Source organism: Marmota marmota, unplaced genomic scaffold (assembly GCF_001458135.2).
Source record: "Marmota marmota marmota unplaced genomic scaffold, marMar, whole genome shotgun sequence".
NCBI lineage: Eukaryota > Metazoa > Chordata > Mammalia > Rodentia > Sciuridae > Marmota > Marmota marmota.
Window position 1 is genome coordinate 1888521 of NW_025999842.1, and position 17128 is coordinate 1905648.

Genomic DNA, 17128 nt, shown 5'->3' on the forward strand with positions numbered 1-17128 from the left:
TGAGCCCGTGCGGGCGGCTGTCCGGGTTTCCAATCGCGGCTTGGAGATTGAAAAAGACAGAAGGCCCGCCGCGTGCACAGACAGTTAGTTAATGGAAACCCTGTAAATCGGTTTTAAGTGCACCCAGGACGGAGGGGGAGGAAGGTGGAGGTAACGATGATGGGGGATGGGGATGGGAGGTCGTGAGGGTGAATGGGTTACACGTCTAGCAGTTCTGAAAGTAAGAACCGCGTTCCCCCTCTCCATTGTTCTTAATTTAGAAAAAGAAATTTATTAAAGAAAATCGCACCGAGAGGGAAACCCGAACTCCCTAGCCCGCCCCAAGCCGAGGAGTACGCGGCTTCCCTTGGCAGTGAACCCGGCTGCGGCTGTCCCCCTCTCCTCTCCCTCCCTCCTCCCCGCCCCCGGCGGGGCACTGCTACTAAGGCGATCGCCACCTCACGCCGAAGGAATGCTCGAAGTATGCACACGTTCCCAAAAGTAGACCTCCTTCACCGCCGGAGGAGCATACATCACCCTGTGGCAGGCTTCCACCTTCTCAGGCGTTTCGTAACCGAGTAAACTGAGAGTGGGAACAGCCCTCTATTAAGTAGCCCGCGGCGCGGAGTCTCTTCCCACTCGGCGAAGGCGAGCGGCCCCAGACGCGACTGTCCGCCGGCAGCTGCAGCCCCTGGCGGCGGTCTCCGTTTGTCTTGCCGCGCCGGGCGATCCTCTCTGGATCCTCCTCCTCCAGGACCTCCCCGCTGCTGTTCCTATTCCCGCCAGGTGCTCCTGGATCGCACAGCCTTTAAGGCTTGCGGGGGTCACCGCGAGGCTCCGGCTTCTGCGACGTCCGGAAGCTGCCGCCGCTGCCGCTACCTCTGTCACCGCCGCCTCAGGTCAGTTTGATTTCTAACTACTTTATGTGCCCCTAAGACAACTAGGGAAACTTGCTTTTAGCCTGCACTTAGATGGGAGCCATGAAGAATACCGGGCAAGGACCTTGTAGGCTTGTAAGAATGGAGAAGCACTTGAGTTTTGCAGTGATGTACAGGGGTTTTGTGGTTTACTTGGGGTTTTGAGGGAGAAGGGGAAAAAAGTCTTTTCTTAAAAGCTGATGCAGGGCGACTGTTTGCGCGCAAAGCATCAAGTCAAATATTTCCGTTTGTGGGGGGAATTTCATCAATATAGGCTGTCAGTGAAGGGTGCATAGGGTACTGTGGCAGTTCGTCCCTCGGTATCTTTGCAGGGGAGTGCCGGTGTGAGGCCCGGGCTCTGCGAAGGTATTTTAGTGACGCACCGTGCGGAATTCTTTGGAGAGCCGGCTGAGTGCTCTGCAGCTCGTCCAGGCTGCACGGGTGTGGGTGGCATCTCGAGACAGATTCCTGGTGCAGTGTTCTGATTTCCTCTCCGGGGTTTTTCGAAGCATCTGAGATAGTGGGTTAGGCCAGCTCTCCGGGACCCATTCTTGGTCCACTTTTCCCAGTCCCTGGAGAAAACCCCCTCTTTGATCCCCTTCCCGAGTGCATTATTGAGGCCCTACTCAGGGTTGGTGGGACTTTTGAGGCACTCACCACCTCAAATTCTGAGGTGGATTAGAAAGCCCGGGAGGCCCAGATCATTTACAGATAGGGGACCTGGAACTTGGAAGACCACAAGACCCAAATCCAGCATCCTCAGTGACCCTCCAGTGACCAGTTCTGGGCTTCTGGAATCCGTACCCCCCAAACCCAGACTAGGCAGTCTTTTAAAGAATGCTGGGGAGACATGGGGCTAGAAAGGACAAGAGCGTTAAGCCAGTCGTTAGCTAAGGTTAGGGTCTCAGTAAGTAGCAGGGACGGTAGAAGGCGGGCATGGGATCTGGAGAGGCTGTGTGTGTGTGTGTGTGTGTGTGTGTGTGTTGTGTGTGTATAAAATCTTCTTTAAAAAACTTGACTCTGGAGTTAAGAAATTGGCCTCTTCCAGAGGGGTGGGAGGGAGTGGGGGAAGGGCGAGTTGGCGAAGGGGACCAGTTCCCATAGCGCCCCCCCCACACCCTGAAACTGACTCATTTTCATTCATGAGGGTGAAGTGAGGGAATCCTCACTGCCACGTAGGGGCGGCCACTTTCAGACACTTATGTCTGAGAATGCTCAATGAAGTGTTGCTAAGTATTCAGATAAATGTTTTGGCTAAAAAAGAGAGAAAACTTTCTCTCTCTCTTTTTTCAACATATATGGACAGAATGACTGGCTGGCGGAACTGATTCTGCGTTCAGATACCCCAAAGCGAGATGATTCATTCTTAATGGATATCAGGCAGCCGATAGGTGGCGCTGTAGACCCAGAGAAAAATGCTTCCGCGCCTCAGGTTTTTGTTGAGTTTTTTTTTTTTTTTTTCCCCTTGAATCTGCACACGATGTTTCGTGGGTCGATTGTCAGCTTTTAACTTTTCACACGTTCGATTGCCAGCTGGGTTGGAAATTATTATGGCAAAGTTAAGGCAAGAACAACCGGCCAGTCTCACCTCTTGCTTTTCACTGGTGTAGAAGAACATTAGAGATATCAGTTATTAATTAGGAAGAATGAAATTGTAGAGCTCTTGGATCTCTTGAGCAACGCCAAAATTTTAATCTTGGCTTCATAAAAAGGTGCTCTGGGCAATTTGGCACCCCTGATATCAGACATTAAAATGCAATTTACACTAAGGCAGAGGAAAGCTGTCCTAATGCTTTGTGCCAATAATTTGGAAAGACATGGTTGGAGATTTTTATTTATTTATTTTTTTCTCAAGAGGAGTTTGAGCTTTGGCTCATTTTTGGATTCTCAAGCACCAGTCTTTTTCCCCCTCCATTTTGCATGAGGCCTAGCTTGTTGTTGCCTTATTATAATTTGTGTACCTATAGTCAACTCTCATTTTGTGTTTTGCCACTGGAAGCTAGGTCCTAGTTCAGTTCATTCCTGGTAGCTTTTGTCTCTAGATTGGATCTTAGAATATTTTGGGAGATTCCATTCTGTTGACTTGTTTCCCTACTGTGTGTTGGTGTTGGGAAACTACAAAAGATGAATAAGACTCTTTATCTTTAAGGAACTGATAATCTGGTTACAGAATAAGAAAAACTCAGAATAAAACATATTCACTTCTGGAGCACATATAACTGCAACTTTCTAGGATAAATGAATAATTAAATGCACAGATTCATTATTAGCAGATTTTTCATTAAAATGTTTTGGGAAAACAGACAAAGATCTTTTGCCTCTTCCATTGCCCTGTCTCTCTTTATTATGTATTTTAGAGTTGTTTTTCCCTCATCTTGGGTAAAGCATTTATCAGATGTGAAAACAATAGTTAGCAGAAGGGTTAGGTTTCAGCTGGGTCTCACATATTTCTGTATAATCCATTTCAGACCTTCAAGACCTGCGTATTTGTAGGCAGGACAAAATGAGGAAAAAAGAGAGTAAAAGAGGTTTATTATACTTTTCCAAATTACCCTGAGACCACTAAAGTATAGTTACCTAAAGAGTTCAGCAGCTAGGAAAAAGCAGTCAAATAAAATCCCCAGCTGGAAGAGACATTTAGTTGAGTCAGGGATAAAATGACCTCTGAATTAGCCATCACCCAGGATGAAGTCATATGGGGACTGGTAAGGCCTTCCTGAGATGCTATGCAGGGTTGGGCTCCAGGAAAATAGGACCCTCTTTAAACTTGAATTCCCTCTTGGTGCCATGATTAGATTTATGTAGATGAACTTGACTTCCATGGCTCCACAATAGATCCATTATGTGCCGGTTTGGGCTCTGGGATTATTAAGGCAGATTTGGCAGGGTTCTGGATTGTGTCCAGACTCCAGTTCTAGCCTGGTTCCAGACCTGTCCAAACCCGGTTCTGATGCAGTTACTGTTTCCTCCTGCAGGTCTTCATGAGGCTGTGAACACTGAGGTCGAGCATGCGGACCAGGCTTCCCACAGCGCTGGCCGCCCTGGGCGTGGCTTTCCTGCTCCTGTCTAACGTTGAGGCAGAAGGTAAAAGGCTTTTCTTTCCGCCTTCCCGAGTGACACTGCAGAATTCGAGAAAGTTAAAAAAACAAAAAACAAAAAACAAAACACATCTTTCCACTCTCTATTGCTTGCTCTGTTTCCCCCGCATTTCGTGCTTTCTCGGGTGGTTTCTCTCCTCCAGAGAAACGCCCCCTTCTGAGGTTTGTCCATTTTCCAGCTCTCAGGTCCAGCTCTTTTGTATTCTGCTTAAGCCATTCCGTACAGTGCTGTGTGGTCTCCTTGCTCTTGTCTCTGCGGTGGTGTGCTGTCCACACTGCCACCTCCACTGACGCCTTCCGAGAGGACCAGCCCCCCCTGGCGGGGGCGACGTTGCATCTAGCTCTACCAACAGGACATCTCCGGGTGGCACCCAGGAGCCTCGGAGCGCAGTCGTACTCACTTGTTGGGCCGGTAAACCATCTGAGTCAGGGATGCGTCTTTGATGACAAAACGAAATAAAAGACTCCAACAGCGCCAGGTCTGCGCGTCTTTGTGTTTTGTAGGGAGCCCACTGGCTAGGCGGACCATGCAGGGCAATGGGGTCAGCAGGCAAACCGCTCCCGGAATGGGCGGCAAAAAGAGGTGGGGCCCTGGGCCCCGGGGTGGCTGTGGGTGTTCCAGTGACCTAGGGGCTCTGCTGTCCCTGTTTGCTTCGAAGGGCTCCAAGGCACGTGGCCCAGAACAACCCAGCTCAAGCAGTTTGGATCTGGGCCAAGGTTCCCAGCACCAGAAACCAGTGTGAGCCAAAGGAGCTGGGCACCACTTCCATTGTCCTTCCCTCCTCCTTTGCTCCTGCCTTCTTCCCGGGAGACTTGGGTGCGGCTGACTTTAGTAAGAGGCAGTCAGAGACTCTAGAAGGGTCTCCAGACATGTGACCCTTTGGAAAACGAAGGACTTTTGTTAGACTTTAAACCTGATTTTTTTTTTTTTTTTTTGGTGTGCACTTGATGCCTTACTTTCAAGAAATTCACTGAAAAAGCCATTTCTATGCATTAAGTCCGTGAGGACTTTCCTCAAACACCAGTGGAAGAACTAGTCATCTTTTTGTGCAATTTGGGGTAATGTCATAAAAGACATCCCCCCCCCCCAATTAAAAAATGTTCTTGATGAAGTCAAATGAGAAATTCTGCATGTGACAGTTACTAAAGTTTCAGGGTGGGTTGTGACTTTTTTACAGGTTAGGGGAAAATGGGGCTATTTTAAAACACTGAGGTTTTGGAAAACTTTCTACAATAAAGCTGCAAGTACAAAAACTAAGATTAGGAAAAACAGAGTCTCCAAAATGTATGCATATTTAGAAAAGTAACAGAAACTGGTTGGCTCTTCTTACTTGATCAGTCTTGTGAATGTAGAGCTTTTTTCAAGTGGCCTCTGTAAAGTAATATTCAGATGAGGTTGCCTTTGGTGCCCGGTTCCTTTGTGGTTGTTAGGAAGGAATTTTATTTGAGGGGGAACTTTTGGAAACACTACTGAAGATATTTTTATATAATTCACTGAAGAGGCCCATTTATTGCTTATTAAGAAAATAGTTATTTGAAAATAAAAGATTTGAGAATTCTTAAAAAAAGAATTAGGTTGGAAATGATGTAAGTGGAAAAAATCAATTCTGAATTGGCTTATGGCTAGCTAGCAAAGTGCAGTTAAAAACAACATTTTACTGTCTAAATTGTTACTTCTGATTATTTCCATATTTCTCACATTTAGTCTTTTTAATTTTCATTAGTTTCCATATGGTATGGTAGTGATTTCTTAAACTGTGTCTTTTTTTAAAAATTTCCTACCCCCTTAAGTCAGTATATTTTAGTAAGATTCTAGTTTGGCCTTATTTTCTAGTTTGGCACTGTCAAATAGAAATACAATATGAGCCACAAATGCAACTTAAAAAATTTCTAGTAGTCACATGGAAAAGAAAAAGGAACAGGATAAATTAATTTTTACCATATATATATTTTTAACCTAATATTGTTTCAACATGCAATTAATATAAAGTTATTAGACATTTTGCATCTTTGACTAAGTTTCTGAAATTGGGTGTGTATTTTATACTTGTAGCACATTTTATTTTGGACTGGCTACAGTTTAAATACTTGATAGCCACATGTGGCTGGTTTCTCCTGTGCTGGACAGCATAGCTCTAGTGTTAACTACCAACTAAGTGTCCCCAGGAGCTTGTGAAGGTCCAACAAAATTTGTGGCCAAAGCCTTGTTGGGGACAATGGGCTGGAAACAGAATTTTTCTGAAATCTTTCTGTTGGGAGCATTCAAAATTTCAACTTGCACCCCTGTTTGGTATTATGCCATTTTGATCTTAGTCCTAAAGTATCCAGAGTTACTTTTCTTTCTTTTTTGTGACTCACACTTGAACACTTATATTGATAGTTTTCTCATCATTTTTATTTAATTAATTTTTATGTGTTGAAACCCAGTACTTTTTTGATATTAATTAAAAGTTTTTGGTATTCACTTTTATATTTCTCCATTTAAAAAAACAGAGTTACTGCCTTTGCCCTGTTGTTTTTCTTCTCTGTAGTCATATAATATATTATATTTTTCATACTATTGTATCTATTTCTATAGAAATAACTGAAAATGTGTGTGTTTTTTAACCTTTAATATTTGTAGTAGATACACAATAGACATCACCAACCTTATAACTAGGTCAGTTCTCTCTGTGGCCTGAATGTGTGAATTATTTTTGGTTTATATATTGCATAGTTTAAAAAAATATTTTTCAGAAAATTTAATACCTTAACATTTTTTATTTAAAGTTTAATACTCAATATTTCCTGAGACTTGGATACCTTTCTTTTATTTTTTGTGGTACTGGGGGTTGAACCCAGGGCCTCATACATGCTAGGCAAGGAAGTGACCACCATACTATATTCCCAGTCCAGAATTGTACACCTTTCTAATTAATCTAGAATTTGAAATGGAGGAAAATTTTGTGAAACACAGAGTTTTAACTTTTGTCAGTATTATTTATAGCTTATAATATATAATGAAAAATTGGATATTAGCAATTCATCAGTGAGTTGAGGTCATAAGTTTTAATTATCTTGTGTATTGTTTAAGAAGCAAATTAATATGTATTTCCAGAATCCTTTGTCTAGCATATCTTATAACAGAAATTTCAAACTAGAGGAGAATATAGAGATCATTTATGGTAATTATCTTATTTTCCAAATGAGAAAATGAGGCCCATAGAGGTTGAATAACTTGATCAATTAATATAGCTAGGGACAAAGCACAGAGAAGACCCAGGACTTCTAGTGCTGGTTTAGTGGTGTTTTGGCCACACTATGCTTCATTTTGGTCAACGTAGTCAGTTTAATGGGAGAAAGCATTTTGTAATGTGTATAATCTCATTGTTTGTCTAAAATGTGAATTTTTCGACTGGTTACTTCTGGCATTTTGTAAACAAAAATTAAATGAATTTTGGTAGCATGGCAAATTTTAAATATATACTAACATTGTATGGAAAATGTGAATTAATGCCTAGGGAATAAACTCATCACACTTTGTACACTTCTAAAAGGCTTTAACATGAAGGTCAAATTCTTTCCAAATACTGGATGACGACTCTTAATTAGTTAATCAACATGATACTTTAGTGTATGTTCTCAGTTTTGCTTTATCTGTAACACTTTAGATACATTTATCAAGCATATTAGAATATTTCCCTCTCACTTGTCCATTCATCCACTTAACCATCCATCCATCCATCCATCCATCCATCCATCCATCCATCCATCCATCTATTCATCTCTGCCATGGTTGGTAAATTCTTGATCACAGACTCTCATTGGGTGACCTAATAAAAATTATTTTTTATTTATTGTATATCAAGGCACACACCTTAGTTTTAGAATTGATTGAACAAGTGTAAGGTTAATACACCAAATTCTATCTCTATCAGAACTGGAGATGACTGCATACCATGTATTTGTAGTTGACCAGGCATCATTTGTTCAAATAATGGTTTATCATGTAGTAGGAAAATATGTATGCATATATTAACAAACAATGATGTATTAATATTGGGCTCTAAAGTTAATTTTTGGCTGAAATATTTCTTCTTTTTCATTTGATCTAGTATAGTAGAAAACTGTACTTTAAAGTCAAGATCATGGAATAAAAAGTGTTGCTGCCTATTAGCTATGTTAACCTCTTTTGAATTTCCCCTGTGAAAATGCCCACAATTAGGTTGTTATAAGGGAAAAAGCAGACAGTATAAAAATTGATTAGCTCTTTGCTTATTACATAGAAGACAATCAGCAAATGTTATCTAGTATTATCATTCCTAAAATGTCCTAAATCCTTTCAGCTTATGTAACAAAAATATTATCTGAATGAGACAATTGTAACAGTGTTTTGATAACAAAAAGCATCAATCATAAATATAAAATTAAACTACTTACAAATACTTAAAATTTTAGTCTTAACTATCAGCATTTAGGTTTTTGAATAGATATCAGTTATTTATAATTTTAGTTTTCTTTTGATTCAGATTCTCATTCTTTGTAACTATGGCTTTTTGTAATTATAAACCATATATAACTACTTCATATTTGAAATATTCCAGCATCAGCATTGTTGTTAGGGTATATCTATGATCTATGGCAATGCAATGGTAGTTGTGAATTTTTTTATGTAAGATTTTCAAAATTAATAAAAATATTTTTTGGGGGGCTACCAGGGATTAAACTCCAGGGCACTCAACTACTGAGCCACATCCTCAGCCCTATTTTGTATTTTATTTAGAGACAGGGTCTCACTGAGTTGCTTAGGTCCTTACTGTTGCTGAGGTTGGCTTTGAACTCACAATCTTCCTGCCTCAGCCTCCCGAGTTGCTGGGATTATAGGTGTACACCACTGCACCTGGCTGAAAATATATTTTTTGCATTGATTTAAGTTGAAATGGGTCACATATTCACTCCTACTTTACTATTATTTTTTTCATGAAACAAACAAAAATGTATACACAGAATGTCAATCCTGAAAGGTTGTATATATGACACAATCAGCAGAAAGTGGAAAGGGCTCTATGATTTACACAGGCTAGTTGGCCATTTCCTACTTTGATTACCAAGTACCACATCTGAGTTTCTATGAGCACTTTAAAATCCTCTTAAATGTTAAAGACTTTTCCCCACAGTCAATTTTTCAGTTTATCTGGAATCCTGGTCATTTGGATATCAACAAGGTGGGCCGCTGCTGACCTTCAGCAGTTTTAACCTAATGTCCGCTGCTTCAGGTCAATTTCCTTCCAAGGTTGGTGGTACTATTTTTCCATGTACTGATTTTTTTTTAAAGCATGCTCAGGCCAGTTGTGTCTGCCTTTGCATTAAATTTGTCCTGAGCCATTGCTACTGGAACAATATTTTATAATGATATTCTTAATACCTATTGTCCTATTAACATCTGTTGCATGCTTGTTATACTAAGTGAGGACTTTAGCTAAACTTGTGATATGATTACAGACAGAAGAATGTTCAATAATTAAATATTGCATGTAGATAATTTTTTCTAATCTCACTGCCTGTGTATGGATAGTAAGAAAATAACATTCATTCCTATGCTAGTGTATTCAATAAAAAAATAAAACCATCTCCCACAGTTGCAAGCAGCAGTCCATTAAAGCAATGTTTGCTTAATTTGTTTTATTTTAATTAAAATGTGGTATTAATATTATGTAAATCTCTAACCCCAGTTAAATTGGATGACTCTCAGAGCTACTACTGTGTTTCAATTGGCCTCTATAAGGCTCTAAAAGGAGATTGTACTCTCTCAAAACATAGGCAAAAATTCTAACTCACAAGGAATACTTTCAGACTAAAACATTTTAAGAAGAATATGGCTGAAAATCGTCTTACTTATTGCCCTGCTTCAAGTGTAATAATTTTTAATGCATTGACCATGCACTGACAGTGAGTCAGTACAATGCTGCATGATGAGGCATGAACATTGTAGAGAGAATATCATTATAAAATATTTTGGAAATGTCTTTGTGTAATGACTATTGTACATGGAGGCTTTTGTTTATTGTGGGAAACTAAAAACAAGTCAACATTTCATTGACACATGCATGATGCTGTATAATTTTGTATGTAAACTATTCCTTTCTGTACTTTTCAATTATTCCTGTCATTGATTTCTTCAAGTTTTTTATGCACAGTCATGTCTTCAGATTGCTGATTCTTCTCCACTGTTTTCTTTAAGTTCTGTAAATAAATGTCCATAAATATACATTGATGTTGTCTTTTCATAATTAACCATTGTTTTGTAAAGGACCATACTGGCATTTTAACTTAAAATGCCATTTCTAGTATGGAGTATACCTGCTGCAAAGGAAATAATTGTATTGGTTTACACCATGGAAACACATAGCAAGTTGGTGTAAACAGGCAGAATATTAGTTTTCAAAATACCTGTAGATCACTGTTTATATACTTATAAATTATTAACATCTCTTATTATTATGCTTGAATATTTGTCTATATGAATGTGAATATACATTTAAATGTATATTTCCTTGTGAGAAATACCTAAGTTTCCTATGATTTCTCCTTTTCACTAAGATACAGTTTTTATCTCTGCCACAGATTGAGATTTATGAAACAACAATGAATAATAAGGCAACAGTGCAGAGAATGAACCAAAAATATCATCGATTCCTTTCCACATTATGGAAAAGAAAAAGTACTATGTCAATGTTCTAAATTAACTTCTATTGTTGTAAGCAGGTTGTGATTTGGCATGCTTGTTCAAAATGCACTCAGCATGTATTGATATTCTTTTAATTGTTATGTGAATTGTTTGCATATGTGGTTATTATCTGTGATTTCATTGTACTTGTATGTACCTGTAACCAAATATGTTTCTATTATGCTTGATTTTGCTGGCCATTCTTGAATGACCTAGCAACTCAAGAATCCAAAGTGTTTTGTGCCTGTCCTCTGTAATATGTATACTCTCTGATGTTTTGTCATATCTTGTCAGCTTTTAATTTTATTCTTATCCAACAAGATATCTTTTATATTTGTTGGAAACAAATTTATGCAAAGACAACTTTAGTAAGCTTTGCTTAACACAATTCTTTATTAATTATATTGACCATTTTGTGACATTGGAAAATGTAACTAATATCAACTCTCTCTTTTGCAGTTGACCCGCCTTCAGACTTGAATTTTAAAATTATAGATGAAAATACTGTTCATATGTCATGGGCAAGACCAGTTGATCCAATTGTGGGTTACAGAATAACAGTGGACCCTACAACAGGTAAGTTTTGAGATTTGTGTTTTTAGGACAGAGGCATCAAAAATGATAAATCCAGTCTTCTCCCTTTCTCCCATCTTATCACAAGGAAGTCAAGATTTAGCAAGCTTGAGATCTTTGGTTGATGTCACTAGATATTTGGTAGACTGAGGTCCACAGATTTCCATCCCAGTACTTATTTCTGTATTTTGTGGTGTTCAGCTTCCTTAACATGCTTTGCTGTGCTAAGTTGTTATTAACAATGGACTTTTGCATTGTTTAAACTTTATCAGATTATTACTGATAATCTTTAATTTTTTTAAAAATAGAATTCTTCTTGAATTAATATTTTTCACATTTAAAATGCCAAGCAATGAAGTGAGTTGTTATGCTTTATCCAGTGCCCTATATCTGGTGCTCAGGAAACATTATTCATGATCATGGTGAATGACCATGATGAAAGACAAGAATTTACCTTTGCTAGGTGGATTTTGTAGCTACAGTGGTATTTAGTGTTAACAATGTTTCCCAAGTATGGGAAACCAAACTCTTGGTGATTAACTTTTACTTATAAAAATGGAGTGAAACAATAACAATTTTGAGCACTGGCCACTATATCTGACAGATATGGGTGATACCAATATAACTTATCACTATAGCCTGTTCTTTATCTTTTGGTCTTTAAAAATACCAATAATTAAAAATGCTGTTTATCAATGAGTCTTTTTTAAAATTTGGTTTAAGAACTTAAAAATGGGCCAGGAATTTACTTTTTCCTCTTTGAATCTTTTCTCCCCAAATGTATTTGCAGTTAATTAATTGATCTATTCCAAAGTAGAAAAGCACTCAAATAGGGTCTATTCAGTACCCAGATATTAGAAATTGCTGGCTCCCAACACTCAAAAACCTGGCACAATGAGTACCCAATCCAGCATATTCCCAATGCTTTGATGTCTCCTAGGGGCCTAGCTGCTTTTGCATGTTCCACATGTGAGTCAAGAGCATTTCTCAGGGGTTTGTTCCATATGCCACATTTCTTAACTATGTTTTTTTGTTTGTTTGTTTGTTTGTTTTAGTTGAATATGGACACTATACCTTTATTTTACTTATTTATTTATTTTATGTGGTACTGAGGATCGAACCCAGTGCCTTACATGTGCAAGGCAAGAGCTCTACCACTGAGCTACAACCTCCAATTATGTTTTGATGAGAATATGATATAATTAAAAATATTAATACATTTAGTCCCTAGGAATTACCATGTTTTCTGATTTAATTGAGAATCAGAATTTAAAAGAAAGTACATTGTCAATATATTAGTAAACATTCAGGATGCTATACCTTGAAATATTTGGAAGTTAAATCAATTTAGCAGACATTAAGTTACCCTTTAAGACCCTATTTGAGCATGGTATATTATTTCCACACTAGTTGTTTTCTACTGGGGTTAATTTAATTTAATTTTTAAATTTTTATATTTTTTGATACTGGGGATGAACCCAGGGGTGCTTTACCATGGAGCTACATCCCCAGCCATTTTTGTTTTAAGACAGGGTCTCACTAAGTTGCTTAGGGCCTTGCTAATTTGCTGAGGCTGGTCTTGAACTTGTGCTCCTCCTGTTTCATCCTCCTGAGTCACTGGGATTATACGTATATGTTACTGCACCAGGCCTAGTGGTTAATTTTAATCTATAAGATTGTGTTTTCTGAGGCTGGAGTTGTGGCTCAGTGGTAGAACGCTCGCCTAGCATGTGCGAGGCCCTGCGTTCGAACCTCAGCACCACATAAAAATAATTAAATAAAATAAAGGTATTTAAAAAAAAAGATTGTGTTTTCCTTGAATTTATTTCTATCTCTTTTTCTTTCTCTTTGCTTTCCTCTAATGTGTAACTTAAAATTAAATTATTTCTGCTTTATATCTCATTTATAACAACTTTAAAAACCTACTATCTGTCTTCAAAACCAATGAGATTTTTGGTTTGTTATTTTGATATAACTTAAATCTAGAAGAATCCTGAGCCTTCAAAAAGTATTGAAAATGATTGTAATGAATAAAGACAATGTCACTAAATTTATTGCATTTCTAAAATTCAAGGTTTTAATCTTGATAGATGATTAAAAATAATGTTTGAATATCCTGAAAAATGCATATATTGAATTTTTCAAATTTTTTAGTACATTTGGAAATTGCAATATATTGTGTTGTGTTATATTTTAAAAAGGTTTCATTGCATTCATATTGTCTCTTCCATATTTCCAGATGGGCCCACTAAAGAATTTACCCTTGCAGCTAGTACCACAGAAACTTTATTATCAGACCTTATACCTGAAATAGAGTATGTGGTAACAATAACTTCATATGATGAAGTAGAAGAAAGTGTACCAGTAATAGGCCAACTAACAAGTAAGTTCACATATACATTCAAACTTTTATATTTTTATTCTGAAATATGTTTTTCTATCTTCAGATTTAATCTCTTATTATATAGAGTACATTTGCTATTATTCATGGATGCAAATAAATTCATTCCTGGTTTATAACCCTGGTCTCTGGAAGCAGCAGGAATGTTCTAAATGAACATTATTTAGAACACAAAATTTATAGGCAAGAGTGCTAATGTCTTTTTGAAATATCTCTAATATTTCACTAAAAATAATTCATTGCAAGGAACTGCTTGTTTGGAAGTCTGACCAGGAGGGCATAACCATACTTTTGAAAGACCATAGCAAAATAAATATATTTATTCTCTTTTAATGAAACATTTGTTTGAATTAATTTTCTTTTCTAATAATGAGGTTTTGATTTAGTTCAAACAGGTGGTCCTCCAAAGCCAGGGGAGAAGAAACCTGGAAAAACAGAGAAACAAAGTAAGTGTTTCCATATGCTTTTGCTGGGATTTGAAGTTGTAAGTGTAATAACACGTGGATGTGCCAATTATATACAAAGATTGATCTTATTTCTGTATTTTATAAGGTTTATCTAGAAGGAGCACAAATGATATGAGAGAAATGTATAACTAAGTACTTATAAAAAAGTTCTGACTTTTTAGTTAATTTTTCATTCTAAACACACTGATAAAAATAAGTGGGACTTAGAAATATATAAGAAATGTAAGGCTGGAGAAATGTCCTTAGTTTTTGTCTGACACAATTCATTTGCTGCCACGAAAATGCACGTCCAAGTCCAGGCATATGTTATGTTCATCTCCAGGGTATTTGTGTTGTCTTAGTTGGCAGTTTTTCCAACCTTTTCAGAGATTCTGTGAGACATCTCTGCTATATTGTTGCATTTGTAATCAGATAAAAGCAATTTCAGGTTTTGTGATTAACAGCTTCCTTTTATGTTATCCTGCTTTGTCTGACTTACTAGGATGAACATTTAAGGGATTTCTTGAACTACTAATTTTGCCACTTTGTAAAAGTTGAATTTATGACCTAGAATGACAAGAAAATATTATAAACACAAAGCCTCTCTACCTGGAAGTTTTCCCTCCAGATCACTATTTATTATTCTTTCAGCAGTCTAAGAATCTGGAATGAAGTTTATAGTATTAAGTTACAATGCTAATATTTTCCCCAAACCATCAATATTTATTCTGCATCAAAGCATTATGCCCCCAATAGACTTTTTAATTTGCTTAAATTGACTTATTAAATAGTGTGCAAAAGTTTTTTAAGCATATCAACTGTATTTGGCTTGCAAAATTTTCCAGGACCCTTTTCTTCCTCATCCTAGCCAAATACTTCTTTTACTATCTATAGCATGTCTTGCAAGAACAAAAATATCTTCAGAAAATCTACTCTGTGTTGCCTTGCAAATAGAGATTTTCATGAAAACTGACCTGCCCCCTCCACTGTAGAGAGAAGGAAAGATGACATCCAGTTACAAAAGTCAATCTTTGTATTTCAGTACTTTAAGGATTTCATATGAATTATCTATTTTGGAATAAAATGATTATTTCTCCTCTGTTCAGTAAGTAGGTTTGTCAAATTTGAATACATTGATAATTAGGACAAGATGTTTTGGTTACTTTGCACCATTTTATGCTTATTTTTACTTCTGTTAGGTTCCATTAACTATTTAGACTAACCCTATTTCAAATTAGACAATTACATTAACAAATATACATTAGTTTTTTAAAAATTAAATTGCATTTGCGTGAATTGCACAATTACTTTGAATTTATTTGTTGATAAATACCAAGGAATAAAAAAAGTTAAACTTATATTTCTTTTGTATATTTCCAAGATACTTTATATAATTTTTACTTGGAGAGAAGATTCAGAATATAGTTCATAAAAGTAGATAAGTTGATAGCAAAAATGCTTGGACCACAGTTTCCTAGATAGCACATCAATTACATGTTTAGTTATCTCTTAATGCAGAAAGTCTTTTTTTTGGGGGGGCAGGGGGTACCAGGAATTGAACTCAGGGGTACTTGACCACTGAGCTACATCTCCAAGCCTATTTTGTATTTTATTTAGAGACAGGGTCTCACTGAGTTGCTTAGTGCCTTGTTCTTGCTGAGGCTAGCTTTGAACTTGCAATCCTCCTGACTCAGCCTCCTGAGTTGCTGGGATTACAGGCATGCATCTCTGTACCCAGCTTATTGCATAAAGTCTTATTTAGCAATTTTAAAACATGTAGTTCCATAAATACATCTTGAAGGCACTGAAATACTACTATGTGTGTTAATAAATATTTTTAATTCTTTTGTGTGCTTGGATGAAGAATAAGGGATAAATAAGTTCTCATGAATAGGATGATTCATTTTTGCAGTTTGGCTTGTATTTGTTAATAATGGATTGATTGACTAATCCATCATTTAAAAATGTATCAAATGTATTTCAGAATGCTCTGTCAGTGCCTGGACTGATTTAGTCTTCCTCGTGGATGGCTCATGGAGTGTGGGAAGAAATAATTTCAAGTACATTTTAGACTTTATTGCTGCTCTTGTGTCTGCTTTTGACATTGGGGAAGAGAAGACAAGGGTGGGAGTTGTTCAGTACAGCTCTGATACAAGGACTGAATTTAACTTAAATCAGTACTACCAAAGGGATGAGCTTCTTGCTGCAATTAAAAAAATCCCATACAAAGGTGGCAACACAATGACAGGTATGTTTTTACAGATTTTATTATTGTTTCTAGTAAATGAATGTTTGTTTTGGAAAGAAATTAAGCATTGCTTAGTAATCATATATTAAATGCCTTTGAAATTAATCACATAGTTTTTGACGTTGGCAAAATAGCATAGAGTGAATGAACATGTTTTTTTGTCCTTTTAGGGGATGCCATTGATTTCTTGGTTAAAAATACTTTCACGGAATCTGCTGGAGCAAGAGTTGGCTTCCCTAAAGTGGCAATTATCATTACTGATGGCAAATCTCAGGATGAAGTGGAAATTCCAGCCCGAGAGCTTCGTAATATTGGAGTTGAAGTTTTCTCTTTGGGTGAGTTAGGTTTGGCTAATTATTTTCATTGTAGAACTGCTCCAGTACACTTAATAATTAGGAAGATGTGAATTAATTACTCAAGGAAGGATGCTATAAGAAGTGTTTACTGTATTTTATAGTGTGGCCATTAAACCAAAGTGTCTTTGAGTAAAAACTTCTGTTTATCTCTTTCCCTCATGTAACTTCCTTGGCATGTGTATTAAAGTAAGGGTATATATACATTCTTTGTTAGCTCTCTACTTTTCAAAGAAAACTGGGCCAATGATTCTAATAAAGATCTTCCTTGTATTATCATTAAGTGTTTTCTATATTATGTAATACTTGAAGAATTCAGAGGGCTCCAGCTCATTCAGGACTCTGGAAGAGAAAAGTATTATCTTTACAGATGTCAGAGACAAATGATGGTGTGGTTGGGATGAGAG

General features: G+C 37.3%; 1 protein-coding gene across 4 annotated transcripts in view; it reads left to right on the forward strand.

Annotated features, from left to right (window-relative positions):
* The first annotated feature begins 307 nt into the window (after positions 1-307).
* The window catches only part of Col12a1 (collagen type XII alpha 1 chain), a 111042-nt gene continuing 94221 nt past the window's right edge, over positions 308-17128 (forward strand). For 2 of the 4 annotated variants that reach the window (XM_015498890.2, XM_048800885.1), the window contains exons 1-7: positions 308-878; positions 3872-3980; positions 11160-11276; positions 13513-13656; positions 14061-14120; positions 16105-16368; positions 16539-16703. In XM_015498890.2, coding sequence (XP_015354376.1) covers positions 3905-3980; positions 11160-11276; positions 13513-13656; positions 14061-14120; positions 16105-16368; positions 16539-16703 — 826 coding nt within the window. In that variant the 5' untranslated portion in view covers positions 308-878; positions 3872-3904. The remainder of the gene's footprint in view (positions 879-3871; positions 3981-11159; positions 11277-13512; positions 13657-14060; positions 14121-16104; positions 16369-16538; positions 16704-17128) is intronic. The other 2 variants (XM_048800927.1, XM_048800955.1) reach the window with 2 other exon arrangements.